At 37.2% G+C, this 18,587-nt stretch overlaps 1 protein-coding gene across 3 annotated transcripts; it reads right to left on the reverse strand.

The window, feature by feature from the left end:
* Positions 1–220: 220 nt before the first annotated feature.
* Positions 221–4,935, reverse strand: LOC131330632 (uncharacterized). 3 transcript variants are annotated; one of them, XR_009201161.1, is made up of 5 exons: positions 4,502–4,920; positions 3,745–4,121; positions 1,800–2,333; positions 1,477–1,681; positions 221–389 (listed from the first exon to the last, which is right to left on the reverse strand). XR_009201161.1 is itself a non-coding variant. In XM_058364269.1 (4 exons), the coding sequence occupies exons 1-4, from the start codon at positions 4,887–4,889 to the stop codon at positions 1,571–1,573; spliced, it is 1,410 nt and encodes a 469-aa protein (XP_058220252.1). In that variant the 5' UTR covers positions 4,890–4,935; the 3' UTR covers positions 553–1,570. The 3 variants fall into 3 exon arrangements, 1 of the variants encoding a protein (XP_058220252.1); XR_009201160.1 differs by having other exon boundaries at positions 221–453; XM_058364269.1 differs by lacking the exon at positions 221–389 and having other exon boundaries at positions 553–1,681; positions 4,502–4,935.
* Positions 4,936–18,587: the final 13,652 nt, after the last annotated feature.

An 18,587-nucleotide genomic window follows, 5' to 3' on the forward strand; every position in this document is an offset into this window, starting at 1 on the left:
AAAAAAACATACCTACACTGGATTGGAACCCCTTTCATCTATTTCTCAAAAATAAATGTGTTCCTATTGGGTATTGAACGATATCGGATGGACATGATTTTTGACACAGTTATGTGTCTCGACGAGATCTACAATATGGACAAATCTGATCATTGAAAGAACTCGACGTTTGCCGGAAAAAGGCCGACTGGCCCGGACTGGACGGTAACTGTTACTAGACGGGAGCCCTTGGTGTTACCTGCTAAAGCTGCAACGCCTAGGACCGCATGGGACTCGGTTGCTACTGCCCCGGGCATTAGGACCCTCTCTCACAAATGTGACGCTGGCACGTGTTTATGGCCAAAAAATCCGTGTGCCCACTCAGGAGGTGGCACGTGGCGGTCGTCAATCTGGCCCAACATCAAGTAATTAGATGACTAACAACAAGGGATTGCAACCCGGGAAGATTCAAAACTGTAAAATAGTGTTTAAAAAAACGGAATATAAGCAGTTGCTACTGTAAAAAATCTCCAACTGACTCAAATAAAAATTGGACCCTACGAACAGGATATAAAAGAACAAAATCCTGAGAATTCCCATCTTACACAATGTACACCAATTAACCCCACTACAAAAAAGTTCAATGACAGCTGAAAACCAGGAAAACCTTTCAGTTCGGGACATGTTTCCAAATGTTAGCATCATCGCGGAAAAAGAGTGTATCCCACTACACTGGTTTTGCACTCAAAATCAAATCCTTCCTAGGTTGTGGCAATAGTTATCAGCTGGGCACAAGATATGGAGTCTGTTTGTGTCTACCTATCTTCAAATTCCTCAATTGAATGAAAGAAGAACAAGGCTTTTGCAGTTGCAATGGAAGAAAGATACAGCTTCACTTGACCCAAGTATGACTGGAGAGGAGGGGTTCCTCTAAAGTTCTACTCTTAAGCCCAAACAATCCTAACCCAAGATATGTGATGGCTTCAGGCTTCACCCAACAATCCATCATCATCTTCAAGCTAGTAAAGACAACTGGAAGGATGCGGAGAAACTTTAGACCACCTTAACAAACCACAGGGGCCTCGGTGCAAACTTAAGATGACAACAGGTTCATCCAAAAGGTTTTTGGACAATAACTTTATCTATCGACAATTCCAGAGTGTACAAAAGACAAAGCTAAGTAAGTAGTAACCCACCCAAGTTAAATAAGACGAAATTTTGTGATAAATTTAACCAACACCACCTGTCCTCCCAGGATAAAAGGGAAAACGTGTGCAAAATAGAAAATGACAAAATCAAAAGCGAGTGAACAGGATGCCATACTACCCTTTTACAGCAGAAAAAAAAAAAAAGAAATGTCTCTCCTGTACTCGGCCCAGAAAGGCATCAAAATACAAAAAATGCACTGAAAAGGCCACAGTTTCAGACAACCCAGCATACTCTTGGAAGCAAAACAAAAGGCAGTAACTAGATCAGTTCGGTATTATAAGAAATTACCTTTGTGTTTATGTAAAGCAGTATCAGCAAGAGGCTAAAGTGGAAAACAACTCCAAGTTTCTTAGTCTAGTTAGCAGCAATTCCAACAGAGTTTCTATGTCTGCATTGATACCAATTCATCGACTCCGCATTGTCTGATATTAATAACCATCGATTTACGGAAAGATGGTAAAATATCACAGCATTGACGACGGAGAACCTTCACCTGAAACCGAATATTAGACAGCACTGACAATGAGTAAACAAGAAAGAAATGCATATGCATCTCCAACAAAAACTAGTCAAAGAACTTGAGACGTATGTCCCAGCCACTGAAGGAGTACCTCTCCAACATCCAAATCTAGCTTTTGCGAGAACACTCTGATCTGTTTCAAATCATTCACTGCCCTGGTTCTAGAGCAATTTCCAACAACGCGCCTGCTGTAGTCAGTATAGACATGCTTTGAACGAGAAACAGCACTTTTCAGAAAGAAGACAACAGGTCTTTTGCATGGATCACTAACATACTCACTCGTATCGAACATATAAAGTTTTGATAAAATATCCTTATTCCTTCTCCATGGACTAAATGTCCTCTGCTTACGAAGAAGATCCGGAAGATAATAATTGCCTTCAAACACCTGAATGGCATAACCCCATGCTACTGAAACTGTCAATGAGTTTGACCGATCGTAACAGACAGTTTGCTGCAAAACTCTGCCAGGATCAACGTTCACAGCTTTGAAAAGGTGTCCCAAAGCATTAGTCCTGGTCATGTTAGGAAAAATGGGGTCCACGTGATCTACGTGATGAAGAGACAACAAAGGTGATAGCGGATGGGCTGAAAGCATTCCAAAGATGTCTCCTCGAGCATCAACCTGATATTGGTAAAACAAAATATTGGAAAATAGGAAAATAAATTCACAGTATGTTCAATAAGGATGTAGCTTGTAAAACAAGCCAACACTACGGACAGGGTGAATATAAGGATAAAAAGACATCCTGCAACGGGAATTACGGTCCAACTTTCGATTCTCAAGTCTAAATGCCTCAGCAGTCAGCACAAAGATGAAAACATCAGCTTATTTTCCAAGGATTTATTTGCCGGTTGAACATGACTGAGTTAGAACAAACATATTTTCGAAAGATGTACACTAGTTTAATCATATGACATATGGTAAAACAAATTCCATGCAACTGTCTCACATAGCATAAAATATATCCCGTGATTCCCAGTATAAATGTGAACAATTTAAGCTATACGAGTACAACTGTATAAACTATGGAGCTAATATGTAGCCAGTCAACTGTCAAGGAATGAAATTGCAAAGAAGAAAAAGAAATCTATCGAATTTAAGCTCCAATTGCAGCCCAAAATCATGTGTAGTTGTCTTTTTTTGTTTCTAAAAATGGGATAAACGACAGAATCCATAAGAGCATCTCCCGTAAACTTTAAGCTAATCTTCTTAAAACCAACTCCAATCTTTGACTCAATCTTATACTCCTATGAAATTGAACTTCCACGAAATTTTAACTCCAATCAAGGAAGACTCAAATTTACAACTATGCCCCGCAAATTTACAACGATGCCATTAATAGATCATTCACTCAAATTTATGCTTAGGCTAAATTACAAAGTTTCATCACTCAAATTTATGCTCTATCAATAGAAGACACGTGAATTATTTCAAATCAGAACCATTGATCCCAAGGTTGAAATTTGAGTTTGCCCATTGGAGTACACTTTATACCAAGGAAGCTTTTACTCAAAATTTAACTAAATTTAATTTAAGGCTTTGAGATGCTCTAACAATATACGTCCTCCGTCAATTCTGTTTGTTCATTTTCGATCTCCGTGCCATTTTATCATTGTTGATTAATTTTAAAAACTTTGTATTATAGTTTTAATCGAGAACTATCAAACAGTATCCATATTGTAAGATACAAACGATTGAAAATAGACACGAACACCAAATAGACATACAAATTGGGATTGATGGAATATGAGAGAGGAATAATATCATATCCAATCTCAGTATCGTTGATACCAAGGTTGCATTTTTTAACAGCAGAATAACAAAACAATTCCTCAAAATTTCTAACCCCGATGGATTGACCTGGTAGTAGTCAAGGCCTGGGATTTAAGGATTTAAGAATTTAAGAGTTTGCTCTTCTAAGGTCTTAGGTCCGAAACTTCACTCCTTAGGAGTCAATACATACGAAGCAATTGCTTCAGCTTTAATTAGGCTCCCTATAAGTGGGCAGTGGGACTGAGCTCCAAATTTGTACCTGATGAAACCCTGGTTCACGCGTCAACTCCACGCCGAGCTCCGCCAAGCAGGAGAAAACCCTAGCATCACTCCCGTACAAGTGCGAGTACCTCATCAAACACGAGTCCAAGACCCCAGCCAAAACCCTCGCCAGCGACGCGCTGATCGCGAACCCTCCCCCTCCGAACGCCATCCCGAACGAGTTGTTCACGTTCGGCTCGTACCCCTCCGACCCGCTCCCGATGTAGTACCACTCCTCGTGGTCGTACTTCGACAGGGTCCGCACCAGATTGTCGGTGAAGAAGACCGTGTCGTCGTCGCCGAACACGAACCACCGCACGCCGGAGGTGTCGAGGCGGGAGACGGATTCCTTGACGATGCGAGCGATTCGGACGGCTGTGGAACAAGACGTTAGTTTTTGAGCAATTTCATTGTCTAAGATAGTGATTACGAACAAGATTTTTTTTTTAAAAAAATATTGAATTAAGCGAGATAGCTTTTTACAACCACCAACAAAGAGTCATTTTTAGAGAAAGTTTTTTTCTTTTTTTTTTTTTTTGGGTGCCGAAGGCCCTCGGCAGGGCCACTAACTGGAGCCGCCCATATAGCGTAACCCTCCCAGCGGCTGAAGCATACCACCGCCCCAACCGCCATGTACATTCTGGGTACCACCCGGCGAACCCTGCCATTTTTCCACATTATATGAATAACTAAATTCAAGTACGGTTAATTAATTAGACAAGGAATATTCGGAGGAGGAGGAGAGATGACTATACCGGAGCGGGAGCCGCGGGGGAAGGAGTAGGGGAAGGAGGAGGTGGGGGAGGAGACTAGGGTTGGGGGGAGGGTGGGGTCGGGGTGGGGATTGGGTACTGTGGGTTGGTCTAGGAAGAGGTAGGTGCGGGTGGTGTTAGGGGAGTGCCAGAGGCGGAGGAAGGGGGAGCGGGAGGGGAGGGAGCGGGATGAGGAGGCGATGGAGAAGAGGAGGTGGTGGAGGGAGGTGGGAGGGGTGGGTCCGGTGGGAGGGGAGGTGGGGAGTTGGAGGAGAGAGGGGGTAGGGGGGGTGGGGCGGTGCAGGAGGTAGAGGATGAGGAGAGAGGAGAGGAGTAAGAAGAGGTCCTTGATGCGGGTGGGAGTTCTTGGGCAGAATTTGGAGATCAACATGTTTCGGAGAGAGAGAGAGAGAAGGATGAGAATTTACGAGGACTACAGAGGAGAGGAGGAGGGGGAAGAAGAAGTAAAAAGAAGATGGGAAATTTCAAAATATCTCTCAATTCTTACACCAAAATTCAATTAGACTCCCAATTTTTTAAAAACTTCAATTTTACTCCCATTGTCATCTTTCGTTAATCAAAACGTCACCTTCTGTCCGAATGACTAACGGATTCCGTTAAATAGCGTCCCAATTGAATTTCGATGATCTGAGCCGCTCAATGTGTTCAAAACGTGATTTTAAGGGTACCCAAAAAAAAATAACACGAAAGGGCTTCATCTGAATAGTTTTTTATTAAATAATTCGATAAAAAAAATATTCAGATGAAGCCCTTCCCGATCATTTTTTTTGTTGATTTCTCACGGGTACCCTTAAAATCACTTTTGAATCATATTGAGCGGCTCGGATCATTGAAATTCGATTGGGAAATGGGAGGTGCCGATCGATCTAGATTTTGTTCAAGTTCGGATGTCCGGATTTTGCTTCAGTATGCACCTCCCATTTTCCGATCAAATTTCGATGATCCGAGCCACTCAATGTAATTATAACGTGATTTTAAGGGTACAAGCGAGAAATCAACAAAAAAAAAATGGTAAGGAATGGCTTCATTTGAGCAGTTTTTTATTGAACAATTCAATAAAAACTATTCAGATGAAGCCCTTCCCGGTCATTTTTTTTGCTGATTCTCTTCGGTATTTTTAAAATCTCGTTTTGAACATATTGAGCAGCTCGGATCATCGAAATTTGATCGGGACGTTATTTAACAAAACTTTTAACGGAATCAGTTAGTCATTCGGATGGAAGGGAGCGTTTTGATTAACGGAAGATAACGTTGAGAGTAAAATTGAAGTTTTTAAAAGATTGGATGTCTAATTGAATTTTGGTGTAAAGATTGGGGGTATTTTGAAATTTTCCCAAAGAAGAAAGACAGTGACGAGTGACGAGTGACGACATTGGTTACTGGTACCCGGCGACCACTTCATAATTGATGAATTCTGTAGTGCGTCAAACCCAAGGCAGCATTTTTGTTTCTTTGAATAGAGTATAATTTTGGAACTTCAACACAAACTTGGTATAACTGCGACTTGGTATAACTGCGACTTTAAGGTTCAAATGGAAAATAAGTATTTATTTTTTAAAAAAATAATTTTAAGTTTAAAAATTATATGCTTACATAAATAATTTTTTTATTAATATGAATCTTGTTTGATAGATTTTATTGTGATTTTTAATACGGTACAAAAAAATTAAAAATTTATTTTTCATTTACAGTATATTATTTTTGAGTTTGAAAATACGAAATAAATATTTATTTTTTAAGAAGATGTTCAAGAACGGGGCCTAATAGTATTGCTCTTGTCTTTTTAAGCTATGTGTATTTTGAATGTTAAAAAATAAATAGTAAAGTATAATTTTCAACTAGGGAAGTACCGAAATCAATCACGTGGGTGTTTATGAAAAAATTTTTTTTTTTATTTTGAAGTTCTAGCTTTTCAAAATCGATCTTGGAGTACTTATCAAAAAATCTAGATAACAAAAAAAAATTGAATTTTACAGATTTTGAATATCTAAAAAAAATGAAATTTTGAAAATTTCAAAATTGAATTTGGGTGGCTTCCAGTGGGGTGGAGCCCGTGGAGGTAGACTTCACAGAGTGGGTGGAGGTCTTGAAAAAAGATGCTCCTGACATTGCAGCCGTCGGTTTAAATTTTGTTATCTATATAAATCCACATGTCAATTTGGGTCTAGTGCGTTGTTGTGTTTGTTTTTTGTGTTTTTTTTCCCTGCAACAATACAATAATACAATTCAGATTTTAAAACCTATGAAATTTCTTTTCTTTCAAACTTAAGTCATACCACAGCGAAATAAACAATCTGAAAACAACAACACGTATAACGTTCTAATTGATTGACCTGTATCTATAAATTTTTAAAGAATTCTAGAACCTGTGGAATTTCTTTTCTTTCAAACCTAAGTCATACCACAGCGAAATAAACAAACTGAAAACAACACATATAACGCCCTAATTGACCTGTATCTATAAACTTTTAAAGAATTCTCAAAACCTATGGAACTTTATTTTCTTTCAAACCTAAGTTGTACCACAGTGAAATAAACAAACTGAAAACAATAACACGTATAAAACCCTAATTGACCTGTATCTATAATCTTGTAAAGAATTCTCAATATGATATTTGTATCCGTATGCATATATTCACAATAGAGTTCCAGAAACCACATTGAAAGCAACAAATATTATTTGAAATAATGAGTGATCTTATAACGGGGCCGGAATCATTATGAGGAGAAAAGAAAGGCAACCTTGTATTTTGACAGTAAATTGCTAATCCCCCCTGACACAAACCACCACCACCACCCCCCGGCCCCACCGCCCTTTCCCGAAATTACCCCCCCTCTCTCTCTCCCCCTCTCTCTCTTCCTTTTCTTTCTTTCTTTCTTTCCTTCCTTCCTTCCTTCCAGTTTCTTCTTTCTTTCTTTTTTTTCCCTTTTCTTTCTGGTTTGATTTTTATTTTTTTTTTCATTTTCTTTCTTTCTAGTTTGAATTTTGTTCTCTTTAATAATAGATTCAAGTCTAATTCTAGGCTTTGTAAAGTAATTGAGAAAAAAAAAGTGTTTCAATTGATCATGTTTATCCGACTTTTTTATTTTTATTTTTTTGTCCTTTATAGATTAAAAAATATAGTTACTAAAATAAGTATTTCAATTTTCAATCCGTTTGAACCAGTGCAAAGTTGTTATTTTTCTTATCATTTCATCCTAAATGATCCTAATAAATTTTTGGCTCCAAGGCCTTTCAATGGACAAATTTTTGGGAAAGAGTAGTTTTGCGTAGTACTACTAAACAAGTAGTAGAGAGATTAATTAGGATTAGTTCGTGTTCTTGTAAATTTTTTTATGCCATTTGGTTACTGTGATGCCCTTTATTTATAGGTGAGAGTCGTGTGACTTCTCGGACTCTAATCAGTATGAACAAAGATAGAGACAAGGGTACACGCGATGAATGGTTTCAAAAAATGTTCTTAATCTACTAGAATTATTTTGAAAACTTATTACTAGAAATCCATCAAAACATCCTTTACCAATCATAGCTTGTAATTCATCAATATTTTAGTAAGAGCTACTATTGGATTTCTAGTATTAAATAAAATTAAGGGTGACAAATTAAACCCAAACTCATTCATTAAAAATTAGAACGGTAGAGGTTAGTGGCCATACATCCTTCACATGCTTGTCCAAGTTCATCTACTACTCCTAATTGATTCTGTCAATCACATCACATCATATTGTTCCTTGTAGGTTTTTGTTTATTTAAAATTGATCTAAAAAAGTCTTACCATAATCCTTCCTAGCATTCTCATTTCCGATATATTTATTTTATTTGCATGTTTTTTTTTTTTTTTAGTAAACCAACACTTCTTGCCCTATTCTGTAATCAGTAAATTTGTTACTCTAGAAGGAGGGATTTAGAATGGATCGAACAAGTGTTTTGGGACGTTTGGAGTCATTAACCCAGAACTGAGGGACTACATTGTTAACACTAACAAATAAACTTGTATATGAAATGGGAATAGGAGGGGTGGTGGTGTCCCCCTCCTGTTTATTTTTAATTTTTCGGTGTTCATTTTGTAGAGTTTGGCGAGAACATTAATCTTGCCAAAAATCATGTTCATTGGATTTTAGTAGATACATTATTGGCACACATAAAAATTGAAGAAAAACAAAAATTGGATAAAAAACACACTAAATCGGAACCCAGTTTTTGTTTTTTTTGCAATTTTTACGTATGCTGATCATATATCTATGTACTAAAGTTTGATAAACATGATTTTTGGCAAGATCTATATTTTTGCAGAACTCTATAAAATGAACAAAGCCGATCATCAAAGTGTGCTCAGAAAATGGCCGAAAATTTGAAAACGGACCTGAGAGGGACACCACCACCCCTCCTATCCTCGTTTCATATAAAAGTTTTTCTAAATTAACATGCAACTACATAACATAGCCGGCTCAATTTTCTATATCTATAACGACCATCAGTATTGATAGATTTTTTGGGAAAAAAATACATTATTTGAAGGAGTGTCAACCGTGTTGATTTAATATATAGAATAAACAAGCGCGTAATGCGGCATGATCTTCCGTAAGCACCAAGACGTAGAATTGTTGGACTTAAATTTTTTTTCTTTCAAACAAAAAATCTTCAACAACAGCTATTTTAATCAAATATTCATGATTTTGAATCAAATTTTCTGAGCAGCTATTTCATCACAATATTTTAATCAAAATGTTTCTAAAAATGAGAAATTCTTGAATTCTTCACTATGTATATATACGTTCCCTAAAACGGTGGTATGATTACTTTTTTTTTTAACTATAGTACAATTTTATAAATTTGTTAACCATTATTTAGCATAGATCCTCCTCTTAACTGATTCAGTAGTATGTTGCTTCAAATCACGTTTATACTCCATAGGATTACAAATGGATGGTTTCTATTTTTTTTTTTTACTAAAATGGAAACATTTTAGGGGCTACTATGTCAATAGGGGCAGCAGAGCCCCCGGGTCTCCCATAGTTTTTAATTTATTTTTTTATTTAAGTACTTATATCTTATTTATTTAATTTCTATAAATACACTCTTTGTATATTTAAAAATTTAATTCAAGAATTAAGTGCTTTAATTCTCAATTCAATTAAATCAGAGCAAAGATCATTTTTTTTATTATTTTATTTTAAATGGTCATAATGAATTTTTTGATTTAAGGCTTTTCAACAAACACCCTAAGACTCATTATTTAGTTTCAAGACTCTTTTAGGGTGTCCATTGAAAGGTCTTGGAGCCAAAAATTTATTATGACCATTTAGGATGAAATGATCAGAAAAATAACAACTTTGCACCGGTTCAAACAGATTGAAAATTGAAACACTTATTTTCGTAACTATATTTTTTAATCTATAAAGGACAAAAAAAGAAAAAGAAAATAATGGGATAAACATGATCAATTGAAACACTTTTTTTTCTCTCAATTACTTTATAAAGCTTAGAATTAGACTTGAACCTATTATTAAAAAAAGAAAAAAATTCAAACTGGAAAGAAAGAAAATGAAATAAAATGAAAAAAAACTGGAAAAGAAAAGAAAAAAAAAGAACAGAAGAAGGAACGGTGGAACGAAAGAGAAGAGAGAGAGAGGGAGAGAGAGAGAGAGAGGGAGGGGAGGGGAGGGGGGTAAACTGGGAAAAGGGAGGTGGGGCCATGGGGGGGGGGGGATAGCAGGTCTCTCATTTTGACATAGGAATGAAGTGTGACTAGTTTTTGTTGCCAAAAAGCAAAAACACAAGAAGTGAATGCTGAGCTCTCTACCTGAGGTGCTACCGTGCTAGTCACTTGGTTGGTATTCAGTCAATTTTTGTAAGAAGCATTGTTAATAAGGGGACTACCGTGACAGCAATTTATTTATTACTTGCATGCGTTTTTCTAACAAGCAATCGTTTAATCAACTTACCACTGGTTAAACTTTCATGTCATTTGGATGTATTATTTGTCTCATCAATGTGCAACAATTCTTTTTTTCAGGTCTATTAGATACACACAGAGTCGGCTCTAAGCTAAAAAAAGTGTTGTGGTCGCTTTAGGCCTCCTAAAAAATGCGAATTTTAAGGGCCCCTCGTATTTTAGTACCCCTAGGTATCTTGAAATATTTGGTTATTGTTGTAGGTTATTTCATATTGATGAATATTAGTATTTGTTCTTGGAAGGGTAATTTACCTACTTACATTTTGTTCATTAAGATTTCAAAAAGGGCTTCCATTTAGTTTTCGCTTTAAGCCTCCAAAAAGTCAGGACCGGCTCTGGATACACACGTGGGTGATCCAAAACCTGAGGCACCAACCGCAACTTTATAAGCTCGCTTGACTGAATCATGAACCAAAACTTCGTTTCACAGCTATTTTGCACAAAAACCTTTTTTATTTTGGCAAAGTAAATTGGGTGCCCCAAAGAATTTTCCTCGTAATGGAACACCGAACACAATTAGATAATCTTTTTAACCCCTTCGCTAACTATTTTCTAATTGCAAAACCTAGTGACGACAATATTAATTATGTTCTCCTTAATTACACAATTAGAGATGGCCCCGATATAACTCTTTAGCTAACAGGTCAATCGGCATACACAATGGCTTCAATGAGCAGGATTGCTTCTTTTGGATTTTCTTAATCTTGCTTTACATAATATATTTTTGTTTGAATAAATTAATCAATAGATTACAAGATCCATTTCCGGATCGATCATGACATATTATATTATATCCTATAACTGGGACATCTAAGTCAAGTGCATATTTGTGAGACCCATGTCTTTATTTAGTAGTTAATTAAAAGTATTGATGGTAGGTGTTGATTTTGCAAAATTTACCAATACGAGGGGCAAAGAGCAGCTTGAAAAAGAGCTAAATTTTTCTAGTAGGAAAATAAAATTGCATGCAAGGCGTGGCATCTTTTGGGTGGTATATGCACGTGAGAGATTTGTGTGAGGTGTATGCATATACGTTGTACTTTTTCTATACTATTTTAAATGTCTCCCACAGAAATTCGTGCATTTTTTAACCCAAAAAAAAATTTATTTTCACATATTGTTTACACTTAATTAAAGTACTCATTGAATACTTTAATTTAGAGTAAAAAAGGAAATAATATAAAAATATAATTTTTTGGGGTTTAAAAATGCACGAATTTCAGGGGATGTTTAAAGTGGGATAGATGGAAGATATATGTGAAGGACATGCACAGTTCAAGGGAAAAAAAAAAAAAAAAAAGAAGACATGCTCAAATAGTAATTATAGGAATATGTTTATAAAAGGCCTTTATATCAAGGAAAAAGAAAAAAGGGGTCTGGTGGTGGGGAAAAGGGGAAATCCCTCACGAAGCTAAAACAATTATGGAGGCGGCAAAAAGAGAAGTTCTTAATTAATAAAGCTTATCAAGGTTCAACCAAGCGCTAAAAGCTAGCTACTGTAGTTTTCATATGCCCACTTCCAACCATACCAACTCTACATGTGCAAATGAAAAGAAATTATGAATCATTCTTGTAAGGACATACTCCGGAATCTTTTTGAATTGGCGATTCCGTATGACAAAACACATACTACTAATTAAATTGGGTTGTAATTTTATTATTTTTTAAAATGTCTATTTTGGGAGTAGAATGAAATCAATAATTTTTATAATGAGCAAATGAGAGTTTGGTGTTAGCCAAGAGATTCGACAAGCAAAGGCAAGTGTGCAAGTTTCCAGAAAGTGGCTTGAGTCACTGCTGAGCCAATTGTCCAGCCTACAGTTTGATTGGAAGATACTCAACGAATGGCTTGAGCCAATTCTGATCGTGTTGGATGGCTTGAGCGAAAATAGTGGTGAAAAGTGTTAGTTTTGTGAATTCCCATGGACACACAACTCATACATTTATGAATATATATATATATAAATAGAACCTAAACAATTGCCTTGGGTTGGGGATACCTATTAGCAGGACCGCTTTATAAATTAGTAGTGTTTACATTATTACAGCAGAAGACAGGCCCAATTAGCCTAATTAAAGCGGCCTTTTTCTTTGGGTCACTGAGTAGAGGGCTGATGAAAGAACTTGGGTGTCGCATTTGTTGAAGCCCAAATCATGTTTATAGAAACTTGTGGTTTCCCACTGGAGACCACTCCAAAATGACGGCCTAGGACGTGTTTTGATAATTAATACTCGTTAAGGACAAGCTAAGAATATTTATTAATACTGAAAATGTCCTTAGCGGTTATTAATTATCAAAACACGTCATTGACCGTCATTTTCCATGGCCGGTCCCATTTTTTGCTTGGAGTTCTATGCAAATCCCTTTTTATAGAGCTATCTCATCCAACCCTTTTTAAAGATGCTTCTTACTATTTTACCTTTGGCACTTTTCAACACTCCTAGAATTCACACCCCACAAAATTTATACTCCAAAAATTCACACATCATAGAATTCACACATTCAAGAATTCACACCCCTTTACAGAATTCACATCTCATTTTTATTATTCATTCCCTTTTGCAGAATTCACACCCATTTACAAGTATTCACACCCCCGAATTGACACTTCTTTGCAAGAATTCACACCCATTTGCACTATTCACGCCCTCAAAATTTTGGTGTGAATTCTAGATGTGTGAATTTTGCAAAAAATGTGAAATTTGACTTTTTCAAAGGTGTGAATTTTGCAAAAAAGTGTGAATTCTTACTTTTTCGAAAATGCGAATTCTTCATTTTGGTGTGAATTCTGTATTTTTCGAACGTGTGAATTGAATTCTTGGAGGTGTGAATATTATAGATGGAGTGTGAATTTTGCAAATGAGTGAATTCTAAACAAGTGTGAATCCACACCCTCAAGAATTTACCTTCAAAAAGACACAAATGAAGAATTCGCAAGTTCGATAAAAACAGAATTCACACGCAAATAAAGAATTCACACCTAAATGAAATTTGAACCAAATCATCAAACATCGCTTTAAAAAAAAATTATATAAAAATTGCTTTAGTAGCTTTCGGCTTTTCAAAGAAAAAAAAAAGCAAAAAATACATGCACCTTATACAATCATCTCAATTACAGCCTTACAGGATCGGTCATGGGGTAAGCCCCGCAAGCCTTTGGGCTTGGGCAACCAAAAAAAATACTCCTTCTGTTTCAAAAAGAATGATAATTTTTAAAATCCGTGTCATTTTTCATCAACTATATCTTTTAATCCATAATAACACGAATTTTGTTTCCACCTTCGAACAACCACTTTGAAAGAGAGGTTAATTAGTTTGGCTATGATCTCAATTGAAAATGAGGCGCCGTTCCACTAAAAGCATTTTTGGAGATTTGGGGCTTTTTTAACTTTTTTCGCTTTTCAAGATGGACTATTCTCTTCACATATATGATATATCAACTAGACAACCACTGCCCAGCGCAGTTGGTTTGTCATCTCTCCCCTAAGGGGGAGGTCCTGGGTTCGACCCCTACTGGGGCAATACCCTGGGGTCCCAAGCTATGGATAGCTTCTGGACCCCTGTGCTACTCTAACACCTCTCACTAACCCCGCTGATGTATGACGATTGTAAAAATAAAAAATAAAAAAAATAATATATCAACTAAAAAGCCCAAAAAATCAAGTAATAAAAAATTAGCGGAACAGGCCCCGAGTTCTTGGATAAGTAGAGTAGAACAATTGAATTGACAAATTTACTTCAAAAAATGCAAGGAAAATTTATTTTCTTCGAATCGGATCGTGCTAATTACAAAGTACTATAATTGGAGTTACATTACGAATTGATTTTTTTGATGTTATTCAAGCAAAAGGAACATTGAAAATTTGATGTTATTTTTTGTACTTATATTTTTATTTTATTTTGTGTGACTTAATAGTAGGTGAGCAAAAAAGCATGAAGTTAGGCTTGGACAATTCAAATGCCAGAGCCGGCACTGCTCAGTTATACGCTCTAAACTTAAAAGACCGACTCTATTTTTGAGTACTGTAAACAAGAAACATATTTAACGAATACTACGAAGAAAATCGACCCATCCCGATCGGATGTCAAGATGGAGAGATCAAGATCGGCAAGACCTGTACGATCTATCATCGTTTAACCAAGGCAACCATTTTATTGTTGTTTATTCCAAGCCTAACTTGTCGTCTCCATCAATCAAAATGGAAAGTCAAGAGCGAAGAGTCGATGAAGCTGGTGGAGAGGTTGGAATCAGCCGTGGGGCGGCTGGAGGCGCTTTGAGGTGTGTCGCCGGAGGGTGGTGGAGAGTCGCCAGAGGGTGGTGGAGATGTGGCAACGGCAATGACGGCGGCAATGGATCCATCGATCCTAGCATTCGACGATCTGATGGAGGAGTACGTGGGTAGGGTTTCGGCTGCTGCGGAGAAGATTGGGGGACAAGTTGTGTTCTTGAGAAAGGTCGTGACCTATGCAGAACATTCTGGAGTAATAAAAGTGGGGGTATTTTGGGTACCTCACTTAAAATGGGGTTTATGCAGGAAGGATTTGACATGAAATGGACCTGTACAGATGATGGAAGACAAAAAGGGGCGACCCTAAGAACCCTTAGGGCCACGTGAGTCCTCTGATAATAGGCCTCTGAAATGTGACATATCATATTATTATATACTCCTATGTCAAGTATGTAATTAATCGACAAGTAGTAGTCCTGTGGTAAGGTGTGCGTGTTTTAACTATGAGATCTGTGTTCGAAAATTGGTGTCCACACTTTTTAACCCTAAAAAATGGTTTTGATTTGGTGGTATTGATAGTCAAACTCACGACAAAAGATACCAAAAGCGTGTTTCAAGCCATCTCTCACTGAACCATAAGGCTCCCTTGCTTCTCATATTGAATAACTAATATACATACAAAAAATTGAGAGGTCTCCCTTCCGGACCTCGCTTAGGGTCTCCTAAACCACGGAACTGGGCCTTTATACCAATGTATGGTCCAGATTTGGACTATTCTGTCTCGTACATATTGAGGATTTGAGAGGATCTAATTCATCGATTTCTCTAAGCAAATTTGAACCATTGATCATAGATCGTTCATACCAATGTATTGTCCAAATTGAAGACTTGAGAGGATCTAATTCCTTGATTTAGACAATGCCTTGAGCCCTTCAGGTAGGCATGACCTATAGTTTCACAGCTTAGTCAGCAACTTATGGCTATGAATATTACACATAATCAATTATGGCTTATAGATTTGCGTATTTTTTCGTTTTTTGGTCAAAAAATTTAATATTTTAACAAATTTTTTGACTTTTAGAATAGAAGTATCCAAAAAGTAGAAAATTTGATAAAAACAAGTCACTAATAAAGAAAAAAACACGGATGACAAAACAATCAAAAATTTTAGAAATAATATTTTTGATACGGGAACCAAACAAAGCGTTCATTCCATCATCTCCTAACATTTTTCAATCAAATTTTTTTTCAAAGAAAAAACTGATCAACTTATAGCCCACGGGCCTTCTTCCTCCACGCAGCATTTTCTCAACAGTACCATGTACTTAGCTGTGATATTTTTAGCAAGTACAATGAATGCCCCATATGGATTTTAATAATTAAAGAACGCGACGGCCAGTGGGAACAACCTAACAATAATAAGTGGCACATGACGATCAAAAAAAAAAACACAAAACCAATATAAGTGGCACATAGGACTTTAGAAAAAGGCTTCAGGCCTTCCTACCACACAAGTTGACTACCTTGAGGACGCAAGACTTGCCTTTAATTCCTGGCCATACAAGTTATATCTTTCCCTCACTAACTAACCAAAATTTGACTTGGTTACCACTCAACAATGATATAAAAAACAAAAGTCATGGCTTATAAATAGCACTCCGTCAAATCAAGCATCTCACAAAGCGTAAGCTTTACTCAACCTGTACGTGATTTATATCCTATGCTTTTGTGTTGTCTCTCTCATTAGCTAAACGTGTCGCTACTTGATTTGCAGTCCGCGTATCGTTAATATGCACTTGTCTCAGTATTTACCTAACAAAAGTGTTTCATGATGTATCCTCTCTTAAATTTGTCTCTATGGGATTTATTGGGAGCACCGCGTGAACAGCGCAACATGATACTTTAGGAGTGTTATGTAATTTCTATGAGTACGGCCGGGATTTGTGGCTCTAGATACGCACATATATATTTTATTGGAGTGAGAAGTATTACCATCAAATTAATTAAAATTTACCATAGGAACATAAAAGGGTAACCCATTATTATACTTCTATTGGAAATCATGTACTGTGGACCAAAACCAAGTGGAATTTACAGTTTACTTTAAACAGAGGATTCTTTTAAAAAAAAAAAAACATTTTTTCTCTAAACATAGGAGTTCAAGTTTTTTTAGTCCACGAGGACTTCAAAAACTGTCATAGCCCTAAACTCCAAACCACTCCTCGTGAAACTTGAACCATGCCTAGCCTGAGAGGAAGATGTACCAACAGAGCTAAGAGCTCATTGGTGAGGAGTTCAAAGTTCACAACATACGTTTTGTGGATAAAAGACCACATAGAAAAAGGCAGGGCAGCAGCGATCGATAGGAAAACATTGGTAATTTTTCATGTAGTGCGATAATGGCATTTCTGTCATTTCACCAAAACTATAGTCCAAATTATTTTCCTCATCAATTGCATGTTAATGCTTTCCTTTCATACCACCAGGCACCAGCATTGCTATAAAAGGCTCTTTAACTTCCGAACTTCTTGGTCATGCCATATTGTCATTCTATACTTCCAAAGAATGTGCAGAGGTACCGAAGAAGAGCGAAGCCGCGGCGGTTTCCAGCGGACGGAGATCCATAAAGAGGATGTTTCCACCTACGACACGGTGGCTTGCGCGCTTTGTGGGTCCCCGGCCTCATTACACTGCCCAGCGGACAACGCTTTTCTATGCAGAAAATGCGACAGATGGGTACATGGAGCCAATTTCCTAGCTCAAAGGCACATCAGGTGCTTTCTTTGCAGTTCATGTCAAGGTCTCACGCGTCGGCATCTCATCGCGACTTCAACCGAGGTGATACTTCCAGTAATTGTGAGTCGGGGCGAGAAAAGACGGTGTGATACGAATGTCCAAGCAGAGTGCTCAACAACACCGGAAATGCCGTTTCTGTTTCTTTGAGTCCTTTTTCCCCCCTTTCCTGCTATTGATTCCTATATGTTTGCTTGAATTAAGCCAAATTGATTGTTTTCTGGGAGATGTTTGGAATCCGTGTTTGCAAGTTCAAACCCAGGGTTAGGAGCTTAAAGTTAAGAAGTATTTTGGAGTGGAGTATGTACTGAGAACAAGTTTTAGACACAGAAGTCTTTTGTTTTGAATAAGTAGTGTGCAATTGTTATGCTGTAATCTAAGATCCTAGTTTCTTAACCCGCCGTATTATTCTGAAAGCATGGTGTTGTTTTGTGTCCACTGATGTCGAATCGATCTCATGTTGTACGTTAATGATCTTGCTCGGTTGGCTAGTCTTAGAGCATCTCCAATCCATACAAAATAGAGGATGGATGTAACACATTGAGGGGAGATTTTGTAATTTATTCCACTTTTTCTTCACTTTTTCTACTTTTTGGGAGAATCTTTGAGGGACCCACCGTCCTTTTTAGAGTTTGGTCCTCCAAAAGTAAATTTGGTCCTCTAAAAATGGAGGACCAAAAGTAAATTTGGAGTACAAATTTCCTCCAAACTCTAAAAAGGACGGTGGGTCCCTCAAAAATTCTCCCAAAAAAGTACAAAAAGTGAAGAAAAAGTGGAATAAATTACAAAATCTCCCCTCAATGTGTTACATCGATCCTCTATTTTGTATGGATTGGAGATGCTCTTAGAAGATAAATGGCTTGCATCACAAGTCGGGTCCGTGCTGGACCAGCCCGAAGCCGATTACGCGGTGCAATTTATTAAGTAGAACGCAGAGAAGCATGTACTTCATATGCTAGGAAATTTCCCCTCATAGTTGCGTACATTCCAAACGATTGTGTAGCGCACTTAAGTTCAGTAAAATCACCGATTCAATTCCTAGAGAAAGGGAGTCGAGACCTTCATTGATGTGTTATAGGGGTTGAGGT

Source organism: Rhododendron vialii, chromosome 6a, assembly GCF_030253575.1.
Source record: "Rhododendron vialii isolate Sample 1 chromosome 6a, ASM3025357v1".
Lineage (NCBI taxonomy): Eukaryota > Viridiplantae > Streptophyta > Magnoliopsida > Ericales > Ericaceae > Rhododendron > Rhododendron vialii.